At 34.9% G+C, this 18,001-nt stretch overlaps 1 protein-coding gene across 6 annotated transcripts; it reads right to left on the reverse strand.

The window, feature by feature from the left end:
- Positions 1-1,142: 1,142 nt before the first annotated feature.
- Positions 1,143-17,914, reverse strand: LOC108606414 (dynamin). 6 transcript variants are annotated; one of them, XM_017996506.1, is made up of 18 exons: positions 17,899-17,914; positions 16,739-17,305; positions 13,149-13,222; positions 12,323-13,079; positions 12,145-12,261; positions 11,855-12,083; positions 11,634-11,791; positions 11,462-11,568; positions 10,085-10,278; positions 8,968-9,087; positions 8,253-8,264; positions 7,562-7,567; positions 6,434-6,637; positions 6,274-6,367; positions 6,064-6,206; positions 5,856-5,998; positions 3,398-3,544; positions 1,143-1,385 (listed from the first exon to the last, which is right to left on the reverse strand). In XM_017996506.1, exons 2-18 carry the CDS (start codon positions 16,882-16,884, stop codon positions 1,304-1,306), a joined length of 2,733 nt encoding a protein of 910 aa, XP_017851995.1. In that variant the 5' UTR covers positions 16,885-17,305; positions 17,899-17,914; the 3' UTR covers positions 1,143-1,303. The 6 variants fall into 6 exon arrangements, with proteins under 6 accessions (XP_017851995.1, XP_017851993.1, XP_017851996.1 ...); XM_017996504.1 differs by lacking the exon at positions 17,899-17,914 and adding an exon at positions 17,834-17,851; XM_017996507.1 differs by lacking the exons at positions 7,562-7,567; positions 17,899-17,914 and adding an exon at positions 17,834-17,851.
- Between the last annotated feature and the right edge of the window lie 87 nt (positions 17,915-18,001).

Here is an 18,001-nt window from a genome sequence, read left to right on the forward strand (position 1 = left end):
ATTTGTGTTTTTGGCCACATTTTGCGACTAACTCCCCTGCAAATTTTTCCGAACATTTTTTTGTGCAATTCTGGATATCCTGGTATGCAGTTCGATAGTTTTGATGGCAAGGATCTCAAAACTGCATGTGCTTTATGGATCGAAAGGATAACGTAGGAGCAGGAGCTAAAAAACGCTGAAATTTGGCCATACAAAATGTAAACATGAAAAGACTTAGGCAACGAACTTGCCAACAATTTGTTGTTTTTTAGTTGTTTTGCTTTATTGATTTCATTGTTCTTTTTGCATTTTTCGCATGTAAACATAATTATAAAATTAATATGTATTGGTTGGTGTATAGTAAATATACTAAATAAATTATATAAAAAAGTTATATATACAATTTATATAAATTTAGCTGCCAAAATATATTCAGTGTAAATACATTTTGTTTGTGCAATAATGTATGTTTGGGCATATATTGTTTATATATATATTATATATTACTAAAGCTATGCATACAAAGATTTACATACAAAACGTATGTTTGTTTGTTTGTATGCATGTGTATATGTATATACATAAATATCATATAGTATATATAGTAGAAAACGACGCCAAATGAACAAATTGGAAATATTGTTGTGGATTATACATAGTTATTATATAAGCGTTTCATAAACTTATGTAACAATGCTAGACATTTATGTATGTATGTATATATATGTATGTATATATATATATATGTATATTGATATGTATTTACAATGCTTGCTATACTTGGGTACTCTTTGCAGCTTAAAGTTAAACTTTAGTATAACATAATTATAACACAGTTGAGGCCACTGTATGACTGACTGTATGACAGTTGAGGTTACATTCACTTATGTTGTATATCGTAAGTATAACAGTTTTTTCTTTTGTTTGTGTTTTTTGTGTAATTAATACAGCTGTATGCATGCTGAGGGCGTGTGCTAAGCGCCTGTGTTTTGAGTGTATGCTATATATACTAATATTTAACTAAATATAATTCTCTTTACATGTTTTGCAACTACTATGCTATGGCTATGTTTGTTTGTATGTACGCTTTGCTTTCAGTTCTCAGTTAAACAAAAAAAAAATATATTTATATATATATTAAAAGTAAATAAAGCAAGCAGATTATTTAGACACACATAGTTCAATATAAATTATAATTTAAAAGCAATGCTACGCACAACATACATACAAACATATTAATACAAAATAGAGGAGTAACTGTACTCTCAAACTCTGTTGGCAATATATTTCTTTCACGTGCCCAGAATGTTGTTGTCCTGCAGCCTTAATAGGGACGTCCATTGGTAGTATTGCCATAGTAGGAGGGTCGATCGGGTAGCTTGGGTGGCGCATTCATGCCAGGACGACTGTGAATATAAGGAAAAGTTAACATAAGTAAGTTGTCTAAGTGAGCTTAAGTAAGACTACTTGCTAAATGAAAGAGAATTTCACGCTTACGATATGCAAATGTTATTATTAAGTTAAAACTCACCAGCGGGGACAGCCACATATATTAGTGTGTTAGTTCATTCTGTGTTTCAAAAATAAAATAACAACAATAAAGCAAAACCCAGCACCACACACACACACAAACACAGTTAAAAAAAAAATAGAACGGTATGCTTGGAAGAGAAAAAGGAAGTTAGGAGCACGGATTGCAGGTTTGTAGGTTTTTATGGCGGCAGTTCCAGTTACACAAAAAGAATTGAGAGCTTGCTTTTTTAATATTTTATATTTCTCTTTTTATATATGTGTATATATTACTTTGTTGTTTCGTTAATTTTTATATATATTTTTATGTATATAACATGATAGTTATGCCTCAAATACATACAGACAAGTATAGACGACAAGCTATTTAGCATTGCCGTTTAAAAGTTTCCGTCCGAAAAATAGGGCTATGCCACACCAATACATACATACATACATACATATGTAGTATATATATATGTGTTAGAGTATGCTAAAACCTTGCGAAAGGATTCAGTAATTGATATATAAGTATGCAACATGTAAAGGACTAAGCAAACACATAGAGCTGTTAAATATTTAAGACAATATTGTAATATCGTAACTGCAGTAGTTGAAAAAAAAAAATAAATATACGCTTGACTGTTACTAGTTGCTCTTGCTTCGGTTTACAATATCAAGAATATTAATATATATTTTCTTTTGATATTTAATATATGTATGTATTTGTCTTCACACTGGTTTTCATTTAATTGAGATTCTTTTCAGCTATTGCTTTTCATTTGCTACACACACACAAGCACACACACATACATATGCATAATTATATATTTAATACTGTTACACACACTTTAAATTAAGTTGATGTTGTTTATCGTTTAGTTAATTCAGCATAATTTGCACTTCAAGTCGAGCTAACATTGCACTGTTAAAACAGCGCTGTTAAGTTGAGCTCTGCTGCTTGCGCTTACGTTGAACAGCAACTGTTAAGTGCAGCTTTTCAAAATTATTAGTAAACTTCTTTTTGTTTGTCACGCTAATTGCATATGTATGTGTGTATGCAAATTTAAACATTTTAATATTCGCTACACATCGTATTATCGGTGATTATTTTTGTTCATAAAATTACAGCAGCATTAACATATGGATGCGCATTTAAATTAATATAAATACACACATATACACATGCATATGCAATACGTATATGTATGCATATAATAGCTATGTTTAATAAATTGATATTGTTTTTAAGAACTACACAAAACACAATTAGCAACAATTACAATAGTTTTCTGCAAATTTTAAGCATTTTTAAATACGATACTATGCATTATTGTATATGTTTTTTAAGGTATGTATAGTTATAGTATGCATATCATAATTTACATACACATATAATTTAATATAATTAACAATTTGCTTTGCTGTTGTTTAATACAATTTTAGTTTTCGCTTTCTTTTGTTTTAAGAGATCCCAAAAGCAACATTTAAGTTTATATATGTGTGCGTGTCTACATGGAATGTTCAATTTGTTTAAATAAATAAAATAAATGATTAAATGCGGCACACACACACACGCACAAACAGACATACACGCACACACATGTGAATGAATTAATAGAAAATAAACAAACAAATAAAGCACAACATAAAATGTGAAAATTTTATATGTAAGTATATTCAACATAACAGCAATGGGAGAGGCGGCATTTTGTTCAATGTTTGTTAACAGCAAGCCTTTATGTAAACGCGCTCTCATTAGCTCCCACTCTCTTTCATATAATAGCGTATGCTTAGTGTGCTTTTTTTTTTTGTGATGCGTGCGCCCCACTCCCCCCGCTCTCTTATATATTTGATGTTGCGTTTGCGTTTGACTTAAGCGCTCTTTGGCTCTTTCGTCGCTCTTTACTTGAATCTTGTGGCAAAGACGTTGGAGAGTTCGTTGACGGCCGCCTGGCCCACAGCCTGATTCACTTGTCCCCGCATGCTCTCCGGAATGTAACGATTGGCTCCGGCCTGTTGTGTGATCGCACCGCCGACAGCTCCAGTGACGCGACTTGAAATGTTGTAAAAGTCATTTTTTTTGTACTGTTGTGTTTTGTTTGTAATTTGTTCGATTAGCAAATTACAAGAGAGCACATACATATGCATATATATATATGCAAAGATATATGCATATATATGCGGCATTTTGGGCTAAATGATCAAACAGCTTGAAACCCCTTTTTATTGATTGACTTGTTGCACTGCTGGCTAGCACTGTGATATATGTGTGTGTGTGTGTGTGTGTTAAATCAAATTGTAACAAACATAAAACAAAGCAAAAAGCGCATAACAAAAAATAATAATAATATAATTTCAATTGTTTACATGTTTATGTATGTATGTATGTATGGTATTTAATGTATGTACACGCTCACACACGCACACAGTGCAAGGCAGCAACGGAACAAGACATGAAGAGAGTATGTGCAGCAGCTGTGGCGCTTAAGAGCAGCCGCTCAGCTTACATTTAAGAGCAATGTTAGGACACATGTTAGGCGACGACGCCGCTTAACGTAACGTAACGTAACGCAATGCTATGCTTATGTTAATGTTATGTGAGTCTGTCTGTTCTGTTTTCTATCTGTTTTTTATATAAATTTGCGCAATGTTTTAGTTTTGTAGGCTTTATTTAACGACAACAACAACAACACAAAAAAGGTACTTTAGTTAACTTAAGCATATGTGTATGTATATATATTTTATTCTTTTATTTACTTTACGCTTTTGCTTGCTGCTGTTCTCATAACGACGCGCATGATAATAATCAATCAATCAATATATTATGTATATATGATTATATATTGTTGTATATGTATATATATATATATATATGTATGTAAACAAATACATAGTACCACATATATATATATATGTATATGTGCCATATTGTTTTTTTTTTCAACTCAATGCAGTTCGCATGACGCTAAAACAAACAACAACTACAAACAGCTCAAAAGCTCAGCTCAACGGCTCGCTCTCTCTTTCTCTCTCTTACTCTTTCTCTCTCTTTGCAATGCATGGGCATGTTCACATGTACGCGAACGCAGAACGCAGATCGCAATCAAACATGTTTGCTGCTTTCTTTCTTTTTAAATCTAAACTAGATGAATTTTCATTTCTCAAATTACAAACATACTAAATATATGTGGGTACACATACATATACAAATAGCTAATAATTTCAAGTGCGTTTTGTTTTTGTTTATAAATTGTTTGCAATGTGAATGTGTGTGTATGTGTGTGTTTGTTTGTATGTGTTTGTGTGTGTGCTTGGTACTCATATTTTTCACATATGTATAAACGTTATTTATTTATGCACGATATTACTAATAACAATAATAATAATAATCATTTAAATAATTGTTAGGTTATATTATATTCCATATAGATTAATAATAATCATTTAACGCTTTTATTTGTTATTTTGTTTTGCCTTTGTTGTAGTTGTTGTGTCTTTTTTTTGTTTGTTTTTCTTTTTGGTTTTGAGCGCGTGAGCTTCAGAGAGTATAAGAGAGTTAGTTGCATGAGCTATTGAGCGTACTGCACTTGGAAATGTCGCATACTTAAGAGAGAGTAAAACGTTTGGTTTGGTTTGGTTGGTTGGTTGGTTAAAGCGAAAGCGAATTTGTAGCTTGGTTAATTACATAGTTAGTTAAAGAGAGTTTAAATGCCTCGGCTGTGGCTGTGGCTTGATGGCTGACAAAACTTAGCGACGTCTGTGTGAGTGCGAATATGTGTGTGTGTGTGTGTAGGGATTAGAATTTTGTTATATTTTAAAATGTTAAAGAGAAAGAGAGAAAAAAGAGAAGAAACAAATAGGCATTTTGTTTTTATATATTGTATGTATACATTTCAATTTTAAGCAAAACACATATAATCACAAATGAAAACATTTATATATATACACACACTTATTTTTCAACACAGTGTGGTGAATTTCTTCGTGTTGCGTATGAAATGAATGCACTAAAAATTATAACAAAATCAGCTAAAGCATATGTTGGTGTAAGCTTTAAATACTAATGCATGTTTGCTTGTATTTTTTGTTTTGTGTATATAAAAAGAGGTTCCAATTTGTCTTGAAAACGAAAGAGAAATTAGCAAAATATCAACTTAAATACATAACCCAAGTATGTATATTATAAGTAAATGTATGTACATTGTTTTTGATAATTGTTTTGGAATGTTGAAATGTACAGAGGCAGCATTTAGCCCAATTAAAATTAAAAATAAATAAAAAGCACGACAAATTGAACAGAGTTACAACTAACAAATTATACATTTATATATAGGGCAGGCAGTGTTGTGTTGTGTTCTACTTACGATGGTAACAATGGTGGTGGCAGAGCACCGCCTGGCCGGCCGCCGGGCAATGGTGGAGCACCGCCGCCAGGACGATTCGGAATTGCGGGCGCCGGACGACCAGTTGCCGGTGGCAATGGTGGATTTCGTCCACCCAAAGAGCCCTGGAATTGAATATGAAACACAGTTATGCATATTGCTATATATATATTAAAATATATTGACGTACCTGTGCGGTGGGTGCTGGCTTACGTGGACCACCGGGACTGGGCGGCGATAGACGCGGATTGGCGCTATCCAAGCCGCTTGGTAGCCAATCGTTCTTCACTGGCGGCGGCAAGGGCGATGATACGGTTGCCATGGAGACATCACCTGCGCATATAAGAGTTGTTGCTTGTTAGCACAATCAGTGCGTATAAGAGTTTTGTATAAGACGCACCAATTATCTGAAGTGCATCCTTGCAAGCGCGATACATGCGCAGCATTTCCTCACGCCGTGTTGCCGACTCGGCAGATTCTTCCATCATTTGTGCCTATAGCATAAAAACAAAATCAATCAGTTAAACATTATGCATATAGAGCTGTGGTGGGTGGCTTACCTGATCACCTGTGGCATAGAGATGTGCCAACAGCTCACCATTGATAAAGTCCTTGGCATTGTTTATGATCAGCATCATAATTGCCTTGGGCACCATATCCCGTGTGGTCTTGGTGACAATCTTCATATACGAATCAACCAGATTGCGTATGGTCTCCACCTGGCGCTCCAGCTGTGGATCTGTGGAGCTCTCCTCGCTGGCCGACTGTTTGGTTTTTTTTTATATATTTTGTTGAGGTTGAGGGTGTTGTTGTTGATTGGAATTTAACATTTGTAATTTTATAGTTTCGGTTCGAGAGAGGCAAAGATTGATTCGTATATAGAGTTGAGGGGGCAAAAGTAATGGAAAAAAATTGAAACAAACAAAATCAATCAATCGATCAATAAAATGATAAAGTGTTAGCTTGTTATTTGTTACTTCCAAATTCAAATAATAACAATAAATGCCAAAAAGTGCAGCCGAAAAAAGTTAAGTATTATTATCTTTTCCCATTGTTTTATGCTTATTAAAAAATTTTGTGATAGATTTTAAATTTGTTAGCTTAAAAAATAGCAAATAAAATATATAACAAATTAACTAATACGTTTAGTGCGTGTTATAATTTAAAAACATAAACCTAAAGCCCAGTATAAACTTACGTATGTAAGAAATACGCTAGTAACAATAATAATACAACATTTAAAACAATTTTTTAGCATAAGTTGTTAAAATATAAAAACAGTGCGCACAGTTCAGTTCAGAGAGGATCAAATGTTATACTAAAGATTAATTAGATATTGATTAAATAAAAGTTGTGTCAATAAATTCTTTAATTTAATTTCAATTTGCTTGTGCTCACTGTTTTTATACTCAAACTTGCTTATAACACATTTGGCAAGAATAAAATTTGCATATAAAGTGAGCTTAAAATAAAGTTAATATATATGTAGGTAGGTATTAAATAAAACAATTACAGAGTAACAATAATATTCAAAGCAATAATTATCATAATTGCATATTTGTAGTCAAAACACATTTGTTTTTGTTTTTATATGTATGTGTATGTATGTGAGTGTTAAATGCATTAAAAAAAGTTGAAAATTGCGAGCAATAAAACGAAACGAAAGAAAGTAAACAATTTTCACATACTTTTTGCTGGAAACGTTTATATATATATATAAATATATATAGATATATGAATAGTTCGATTTATATGCGATTTATAACCATTATTATTATTATTACATTGTTTGTATGTAGTGTGGTTTTTTTTTTATTTATATATTTTTTTATGTAATCATTTCGTTTGGTACGTGGACGGGAAAATAGAAGAAAATAATTTATATAAAAAATATTGTAAAATTAAAATTTTTCAATATATATTTTTATTTTTGTTGATGTAGTTTTTTTTTTTTATATTAGTATAAGTATATAAAACAATGTTAGTGACAAGTTGTTTGGCAAACAAAACTATGAAAATATTAATGAAATGAAAAGTGAAACTGATTTAATCCCAATTAAAAAATAAATGTAATTTAACTGCATTTAAAGGATTTGTATGCCAAGCCCAATGTATTGTTAGTTGGTTGGAACTTCAGCCCAACTCATATATCGATAACGATAACGATATATATGCAAGGTAGAGCCAAAAAGAAAAATAGGAATAGCGAGTGAAGCCCCAGAAAACCGAATGTAAAAAAATAAAAAAAAAGTTAGAATAAAGAAAAAACACTTATATGAATTGTAAAATATAGTATGATTAACGAGCGAGAGAGAGATAGAGATAGATAGCATAGGAAATATGCAAAATATATGCTAAAAATTATGAAATGAAACAAACCTCTTGTCCTTCCTGCTCATAAACAAACATGAGATTTGTTTACAATTATTCAAAGGATTATAATATTGTTCATTTTTTACAGTTATAATTTTTTTGTGTTGTCGCAACGATAAAAGAAAACGAAAGAAACATAAAGAGAGAGTTATTCAGTTATTCATGAGTTGATAAGTCCTTTGCAATCTATAAATTATTTAATAACTAAATACACACACGCACATACATGTGTGTGTGTGTGTGTGTGTGTGTGTATACTAAACCAAAAAAAGGTTAACAGTATGTTATTATATATAGTTAACATGACGCTGTTAAGTGTAAATTGTAGAAAAATTAATGTTAATTGTTATATTTGACGTTAACATTTGGCTGTAAAGTACACACTGTAATGCTGTTAACATACTGTTACTAACACTTGTGATGAATTTAAAGGTGATTATGATGATAAAGCAGAAAGAAGAAGCACATTTAGTCGATAATCCGTGTTGTTGTTCTGGTTTTTTCGTCGAAAGTCAAGGATTATATAGTAATCCTTAAAAGACATTTATGTACGCCTACTATTTACATAGTTCTGTAGAATTGTTTGGGCATGCGCTAATCACACACACACACACAAATAAACTTAGCAACTAAACTTAGAGCACATTGAGCTTAACTAACTGGAAACTTAGCGCTAGCATAGAAATACAAATAGAAATAGAAATGAATCAAATGTACGCACCTCATCGCCATTCTCCTGAGCTTCCTGCTTTTCGGGATAGACGCCAGCGCGCAGGAACGATGCCTTCCAGGATTCCACATCCTCGACTGTTTCACACGACAGCTCCAATTGTTTGTAATCCTAAATGCACAAGATCAATGTGTGTGTTTGTGTGTTGATGTGTGTTCGAGAAAGAGAAAAGAAGAAGCGTCCAAGCGCGGAGAAGAGAACAAATGGATAGGTCAAGCATTTGATAAATGGGAGCAAACAACGTATTACGCTTAGAATTACAAACGGTGGTGGATTTGTTGGTGGCTTTGGTACTATATATTGTTGGATTTGTTAGTTTATATTTTTCTTTTTAAATAAGTATTACTATGGATATATTACTTGAGCTCGCAGCAGGCGTTTATGTCTTGAACCAAAGTTTAGTTAGTGTTTAGTTTGTTTCGTTTGGGTTTTGCTTTTGGCAACGGTTTTTTAATATATATAGGGACTATCGCTATATATATATATGTACTACTTGAAGTGTTTTGTTTTTTTGTTGGGGAGTAGTAGTTGTTGTTGTTGTTGTTGTTATTGTTGTTGTAGTTGTAGTGAAGGGGACGGGGCCTCTACAAACCAAGGGAAAGCAGTTTGCAGCAATTTGCAAGCTGCTTTGACCCTTGACTTGACACTAAATGTTGATAAAAAACATAGTAATTTTTATCGTATACAAAAAAATTAATTAATCTTGGCATTAATTTCGACGCATTGCAGCTCTCGAATTGACAAAACTTAAGCAACAAATTGCAAACATAAAAAAGAACACATTATATATTATATTTACCAATTGGGCAACAACAAATGAGTAACGTAATAGTTTTAGTTTTAGTTTAGTGGCAACTTTTTTGTTCTAGTTTTTTTTTTTTTTTTTTTTTTTTTAAATATTACTTTAGGTCTGACAACAAATAAATTTGCGCCAAGTGACAAATTTATTTGTCTTGCATTTAATATATACATATATATATGTTTGTATATAAATATATATATATGTTTTGAATTCTGTTTAGTTTTCCTTTTCTTTTCTTTTCTTTTCTTTTTTTTGTGTACTTTGGTACGGAATTCATTTTTTTGTATGGTAACAAAAATTACTAACCTTATAAACATTACGTCCATCGGGACTGAATAAAGCAAATGTAACACGTCTAGACATTGACATAAAGCCCTGTTCAATATCGCGCAATTTCAAACCATCCAACGGCAACATAAATTTCTTCTCCTTCTCATCCTCGTCCTTGTACCAAGAGATGCTCTCCGAGGTAAGCACAAACCAATAGGGACGCGAGCCGCCTAGAAGAAAGACAGACAGAGAGAGCAGAAGAGAGAAGAACGCAGCATGCCACAGAATTTGTGCATTGTTGTTCAATTATTGCAATGAAAATAATATTAATAATAATATTAATATAGAGAAGAGTCTATAAGGCACATACAAAGATAGCATAGTTAATATTAAGTTGTTGTTGTTGTATGATATGCGTGTGATGTGATGTGATCTGATCTGATTTGATTTGATTTGATTTGGGCACTCGAACTACGACTATGGACTATATATGTTTATATATTTATCAAAGCAGCAAACGATTTAGGTACAGCAGACTAATGTTGTTTATTTGTTTTTTGTTTATGTTTTGTAGCAAATGCATATGGTATACATATAGGATAGATAATTGAAAATACAAACCAAGTATGCGTGGCAAAAATCTCAGCAAAGCTTTTTCAATTTTCCCAATACAAAATTATAAAAATCGTTTATATATAAAAAAAGAAGAAGAACACCAAAAGAAAAATAACCAATAAATACAACTAAAATGCAAATATAAATTATAATTAAAAGACAAGACAAATAAAATAACCAAAAAGAGCAAGAAAAGTGCTGAGTAATGCCAATTGCCAATTGCATGGGTGTGTGTGAAGTTAATTATAAAGTAATTGCAATTAATTATGCAAATAGTTGAACAGACAAGTTATTCAAAAGTATTTGCAGCGCTTGGCGCAAACAAAGTGCATTAAATTAAGCGTAATTACTGCAGTAATTAGCTTAATTACTTAGCTGTCAAAGCTAAGCGCGCGTGCTTAGTTAAATTAGAGCTTAGGCATGAGTTTTGCAATCAAAATTACTTAATAATTACTTAAGTAATTGCAATAATTATGGCAGTAATTCAATTGCCTCTGCTTTTATAAGAGTTAGTTTATGCATTAGATTAGCTTAGTACATGCAGCTTAGCTGACATAACACATGCCACATACAAGGACAAAGGCAAAGGAGCTACAGTTTGAGAGTAACTGGGTGAGTATTATTAACACATTGAATTAGTTTGACTTGTGTGTGTGTGTAGAATGCAGTTGTGTGTGCGTGTGTAGGTGCCTTGGTCAACAGCTTAAACTAAGTTCGCTTTTAGTTTGACGTTGCATTTCCACTTGGATAGACTTTTCGAAGGGAAGAATGGAGACGGGTTTTGACTTAAGCACATACCTTTCATGATGCCCAAATTCTGTATAACCATGTGGCCCTTGCGTATAACCTGATTGCCCAGCTGTCGGGTGCCAGTCTTGTTGGCATTTTCCGATTTATTCTGAGCGCTGTATAGAGAGCAAATGAAACATTAGTTGCTTAATCTATAACTAATTTAGTTGCGTCAACATACTTGGCAAAGCCAATGAAATCCTCATGATTGGTATTCATGTAGGCCAACTCAAAGTCAATGAGTAAGAGTATTTGCTCCTTGCAGCGCTGCTCCCGCTGACGCACATGTGTGGTAATAATGCGTTCAGTTTCCTCACGCAAGCGTGGATAGCGACTCATCTAAAAATACCAAAAAATGCATTAGCAGTGCCTAGTCTGGAGCATAGGGAATGGTCAGCTTACCTTATCGGTGCACATGCGCACCACAGTGGATAGCTCCTGTACGACTAGATCAACACACTTGATGACAGGCTCCTTGAGCAAGGCAATCTGACGCTTAACAATCGCCTCAAAGGCCATATCGGGCGTAAAAAGACCCACACGAATACCATGGATATTGCGTATAGCAAACGAGATCTCACGACGCAGCTCCTTCTCATCGCAAGCCATTTTAACAATCTCAAAGCGCAAACTGCAAGCAAACACGAGTGTGAAGTTTCGTTACTATTTGTTATTAACAAATGTCAGCTTACCGCTCATGGAATATGCGATTGATCTTGGCGCCACCGGATAGCTCATTTGTGTTCACCAAAGCAGAGCCGCTGCCCTCAATGGTGCGCTCAAAGTCCGACTGCAGCTGTTGTATCATTCTGTAAAGATATTAGACATTAGTTATCTATAGTTATATTTTTTTTTGCTTGATGGACTTACTGTAGCATAGCCTTTGTCTTAATGCTGGCATCGCCGGGCTGGAAATGCTTAAACTCCTCCACCTCCTTCTCCAGCGTCAGCATCTGCTTCTGCAGCTTGTCCCGCAGACCGGGCAATGTGTCGCGTATATGATTGGTCAACTGTTGGTTGAGTACGCGCTGCAAATATGGAGTGCCCAGGCGATCGGCCATGTGGCGATACGATGGATGGCTGAGGAAGAATTTGCGCTCAGCAGCCAATGCCTGATGGATATCCTTGCGTCCCTCGATATCCTTTTGCGAGCGATTGACAACACCAATGTAGCCGCGACGCAGCGGCAACAATTTATTCTCGAGTATGTCACGCGCATCGGTGCCCTCGTCCATGAGATCGAGTTTGGTAATGACGCCAATGGTGCGCACACCCTGCGGATCCACCTCCTTGGCCAGCTTGAGTGCATCCGAATTGGCCAAATCCGTATTGGCTGGCGTTACCGCCAAAATCAAACATGTCTCTTTGCGTATAAACTGGAATATCATGCCCTTGATCTGCTGCTCAATATCCACGGGCTGATCCCCAATTGCCACCTTGGTCAAGCCCGGCAAATCGATGAGCGTCAAGTTGAGCACGTGCGGCGAATACACACGCAAGTTAATCGGAATGTTGGAGATGCCCTTATTGCTACCGGTCACACGATCTGTCTCATCCTCAATCTCTTTGCGTATCTCATCAAAGCTGGTGAACTTTTTGCCCTTGCAATGCAGAAACTCGCCATGCTCTAAACAAATTTCAAAACATAATTAGCTTTAGCTTTAGTTTTCTTCATCAAACTGACAAGCAAACTTACCGGTTATGCCGTTGATCAACTGCAATATCAAAGGTCTGCGCGTTACGATGCCAGAGCCTCGTGGCAAGAAATCTCTGTGAATAACAAAAAAAAATGTTGAGCAATTAGTTGTTGTGCAATTTAATTATTTTGATATATATACTTGAAGACAATCCACAACTTTTATGCTTGCTGTGCAACCTTTTGTTATAAACCTAAATCTGAATTTGTATTTATTTATTTGTTTTAACTTTACTTCGTATAAATTAGTAAGCGCCCTATTTTATTTTAAATATTGTTTATATTTATAACTATGCACATTGAAAATATTCAGTTGTTAATTTACTGTTATTGTTTTTATTATTTCTCAAAGATTTTCATTTCTTTGCTACCCCAAATGTATGCTACAATAATTTTGAAAACAAGTGCATATCAAATTGTAATTAAAACCAAACCCAAGTATTTCTTGTTAAAATATTGTAATGAATATTTCACAAAATGCTGGCATAGCAACAAAACTGCAATTTCAGGCACTTGTTAATATAAACAATTAATTTTACATTAATTTCTGTTTTATCATGTCATGACTGTAGTGCATGCCAAGAAAGTTTTACGCGATAGCACAAAGAAACATTTTTTTTGCTGTTTTTTGACGAATAAAAATTGATTAACAACCAGCAGTCAATTGTGTGTGCATTTAACAATTTAATTGTAATTTGTTAAAAATATGTGGGAACTAAAATTGCTTGGGAAATTACTGTGTGTATGTCTAAATTGTTTACATGTGTGTGTGTGTGTGTGTTGCAAACAGTAGAGTCAACAAAAATTGCCAGCAGAGCGCTAACAAACAAAATATAAGCAACAACAATCATAATAATAATAATACTACCTATCGATATCACAAACAATATCAATTATAATGACTAAGGCATGAGTCATGTGGGGGGACTGAGAAATTATAGCCTCTAACCACTATAAAAGGCACAGGTATGCGACGGGATGGTGGGGGGTTAAAAGCAGGTGCGCGCTATTATAAAACTAAAAAATTGTTATTGCTCAAGTGAACAAAAGGGCTTACATATGGCGCCATATCTTATCTAAAGAGCACAATGTGGAAATGTTATGTATGTTATGAATTTGAACATACATAATGATAATGTTTGTCGTTTAGTAGATAGTTCAAATAATTGCAATTACTAAACGCTGACTCATGACTCACTCAAACATACAAATTACTCCCTCCACACAATTTAGATATGCAAAGCTCTTCTTTGATGCTCTTAACTCTTAAGAGCAAGTGCAAAATGCAAAGGGGGCAATTAGCAAAGAGGTCAAAAGCAAGCAGCTAAAGATAAACAGTCAGACATATGCAGCTGTGTGTGTGTGTGTTTGCACGCTCTCTCTCTCTCTCTCTCTCTTTCAGCTGAGCTCAGGCAAACACACACACACACACATACACATACAGATCAGCTGCAGCGCATTCTTTTTTTTTTTTGCTTTCGCTCTCTTTGCAGCATTAACTTTTTTATATACAAAAATACATACATAGCATATTTTAATTAAATTGTTTTCTGCTTCTTGCGCAAAGCCCAAACTGCAGCGCACAAAGTAAAATGGCAAATCACGCTTTGGCTTTGTTTTTGTTCTCTTTGACTTTGTGCCCGCAACAATGTAAGCATTAACAGCAGCTCCGATTATATACATAACATAACATAGAAGAACATACATATATTCTATGTATGTACATATATCTATACATAACAGCATCCGTTTGTGCAAAATGCCATGAACTATTGACATTTAAAAGCAGCAAATTCTGCTGCTGCTGCTGCTGCAGCAAAAATAAAATTCAAAGCTGAGCTGTGACATTGAATAAGTTATGCTCTCGCATTCTCTTTGCTCGCTTGCTCTCTCGCTCTAACGCTTGCTTATGCGACTTGTGACTGACAGACAGTTTGTGCTAAGCTTTTAACAGTGCATTAACTAAAAAGCTTTTCATATATGCTGAAGATGATGAGTAAAACAGCGGGCAGAGAACTAGGTCATTAACAAGAGGTACACACACACATATAGAAAAGTAGCCAATACATATGTAATCATGGATGTATGTGTGTGTGTGTGTATTTGCGCATGCGAAAAAACTAACCCGCGCTGCCTGTTGTGCTGCCATTGACTGCAGCGTATGCTTCGCTTATATAAGCGTAAGTGCATAAGCTAACACACACACACACGCATAGTTTATGAATCCCTAGCAAAAAGCTTTGACGCACATCATGCATAACAGAAACTGCAAGGGCTGTTAATTGTGTCTGTCTGCTACTGTGTATGTGTGTGGGTGTGCATTGTTATGTAATGCTCAACAAACTTCTTAACAGCTTGGGCGAACTGTTTGGGAAGGAAGAGTTCATTCATGGACAGTTACAAGAACCTGAAGCCAAAGCAAATGTAGGCTAGCAAAACTTTTGCAGGGCGAAGCCAACTGCAGCAGCGGGGCAGCGACTGCATAAATGTCAAAGTGAAGTGTAAATGTAAGAGGCACTTAGAACGACAAGAGCGAGATAGCATGCTTTAGAGTAGTGCAAACAAAGTGTGCTCAAGTTGGAAACTGTTAAGGGGGGCGACAACAGCCAATACAAACATAAAGAAGGAAACAAAAGCAGCAGCATATATTCACATATATATGTATATGTATATATATATATATATACATACATATATATGTATATGTTTATATGATTGCTTTGAGTGTGCGCTAGGCAAGGAAATTGTCAAACTGTGTGCATTGATTTTTCTTTGCCTACATATCGCTTTTTTGTTTGGTTTTTTTTTTTTGGGGCGTAAGCATTTGTATTGTATTTTATTTTATTGTTTTTGTAGCTGCTGCTGCTGCGGCTGCCTCTTCTGCTGCTTCGCTTGTTAGACAAAAAGCCAATAGATAAAAACGCTGTGCAAAGCGCAATAAGCGTCGCGCAGGCAGCGAGAGAGTGTGAGAGAGAGCGAGAGCGCCAAAGCATAAAGAGCCTATATATGTTGGACTATGTTTACCCAATAATTACAGTTACTTCTGCTATATACTTTGTATGTACATATGTATGTAAGCTGGCGGTTTAGATGACACACACACACATACGAAAATATATGTATGGATGTGTGCTGATTTTGCCATACACATGAGTAATTCATTAAGTTTATTAACAGCTTAATCAGCAATTATACACGATCGCATGTCTGTAAATAAATCAACGTTCAATTTTGTAAGGTGGTTGTTTCTAAACATATACACACACATACATACATACATATGTATATATATTTATATGCTTGTGGCTGGGCCACCTGCTTTTGGGGTGGGGGAGGAAGCAGGACTGCTTGGCTTCATTGATTATTCACCGAAAATTCACACACAAACACAAATACGAATGCGCTGTAGTGTGCTGTGTGTGTGTGTGTATTTGTATACAGTGAGAGCCGAGCGTAACTCTCTTCGAGACTCTCACACCTACGCACACAGCAAAGCAAAATTATGGATTTTCTTCTTATTTGATGTATGCTGAACAGTTATTTATAACAAATGAAACGAAAAAATAAAAAAAGAAAAAAGGTTTACTTACTTGCCAACGAAGTTCTCAAGCACGGAACTCTTGCCAGCCGATTGTCCACCCACAACCGCAATTTGTGGCAAATCCAATTGCATATGCACGCCAAGCGATGTGAATGCATCCTGCAGCTTATTGACGATCGGAATTAAGTTATCCATTGTTGATCAACTTTCGCGCTCGCTTATTACTCGAATTTATTTTATTTAGTTCTTATTTTGTAGCAGCTCCGCTTAGTAGTTGTTTATTATTTTTGCCTAGGCTCAGAGCGTATAAGAGAGAGAATCTGTGTGGGAGAGCGAACGCCTACGCCTCTTTGACGTGCACTTGCTGCTGCGTTGCTACTGCGGCTTTTGTTACGTTCGTTTTGGTTATCAAAATTGGAAGTGAAATGCTCTCGCTGCTGCTCTTCAACCACACACACACATACAAGCACGCACGGACGACGCACGCACTCAAATACACAAGAAATAACGTATGTACGTATACGCTATCTCTCTCACACTGCCGACACACCAACAAAACACACACAGCCACTTGTGTTTAGTTGTTGTTGTTGTTGCTGCTGCTGCTGTTTGTCTTCTGTTATTATTAAAAAAGAAAGAACAATAAATTAACTGCGTTAGCTGCGCGTAAGCGACACATAGATAGCCACATATGAAACAAGAAAAAAAAACAGCACAAAAAATTTATCGACACACTCTTGTCTTATAAGAATCCAGCGCAGAAATGCACACACACACATACACAAATTAAATACACTGCCTCAGCGTTGAAGAATTTCTTTATTGTTGTTGCTCTTTTGCATATAAAATCTTTTCAGAGTTGTGTTTTTTATTTTTTGCGATTTCCTATTCACTGCGAATAATTTAGTTTAGACTTTTGTTAAAAACACTTATTCAAACTTATGTGTAGGCATTTCGATAGAAGAGAATGAAGAAAAAAATACATAAAAATTGATAATTTGGCACACACATACAAAATACACACACACACACAGTAAGAAAAAAGGTGTTCGTGTTCGTTTGCGCACAATACCGAAACAGGTAAATTAGATAAATATTAAAACCAAAAATGCAGCAGTAATTTTGCGTATTGGATATCTATTACTTCAACTAACTGTATCGTTATGAAGCGACAAGGAATTTTAATGAAAAAGAATAAGTTACGCGTACCGTACCGTCCGCCCCCTTTGGCTTGGTTTGTAGTGTTGCACAGCCGTTGCCGAATCGACTGTATCGATAGTTGGCGCACAGCTCGAACATTTGAGCGCAACTC

The sequence above is a fragment of the Drosophila busckii genome, chromosome X (genome assembly GCF_011750605.1).
Source record: "Drosophila busckii strain San Diego stock center, stock number 13000-0081.31 chromosome X, ASM1175060v1, whole genome shotgun sequence".
In the NCBI taxonomy this organism is placed as follows: Eukaryota; Metazoa; Arthropoda; class Insecta; order Diptera; family Drosophilidae; genus Drosophila; species Drosophila busckii.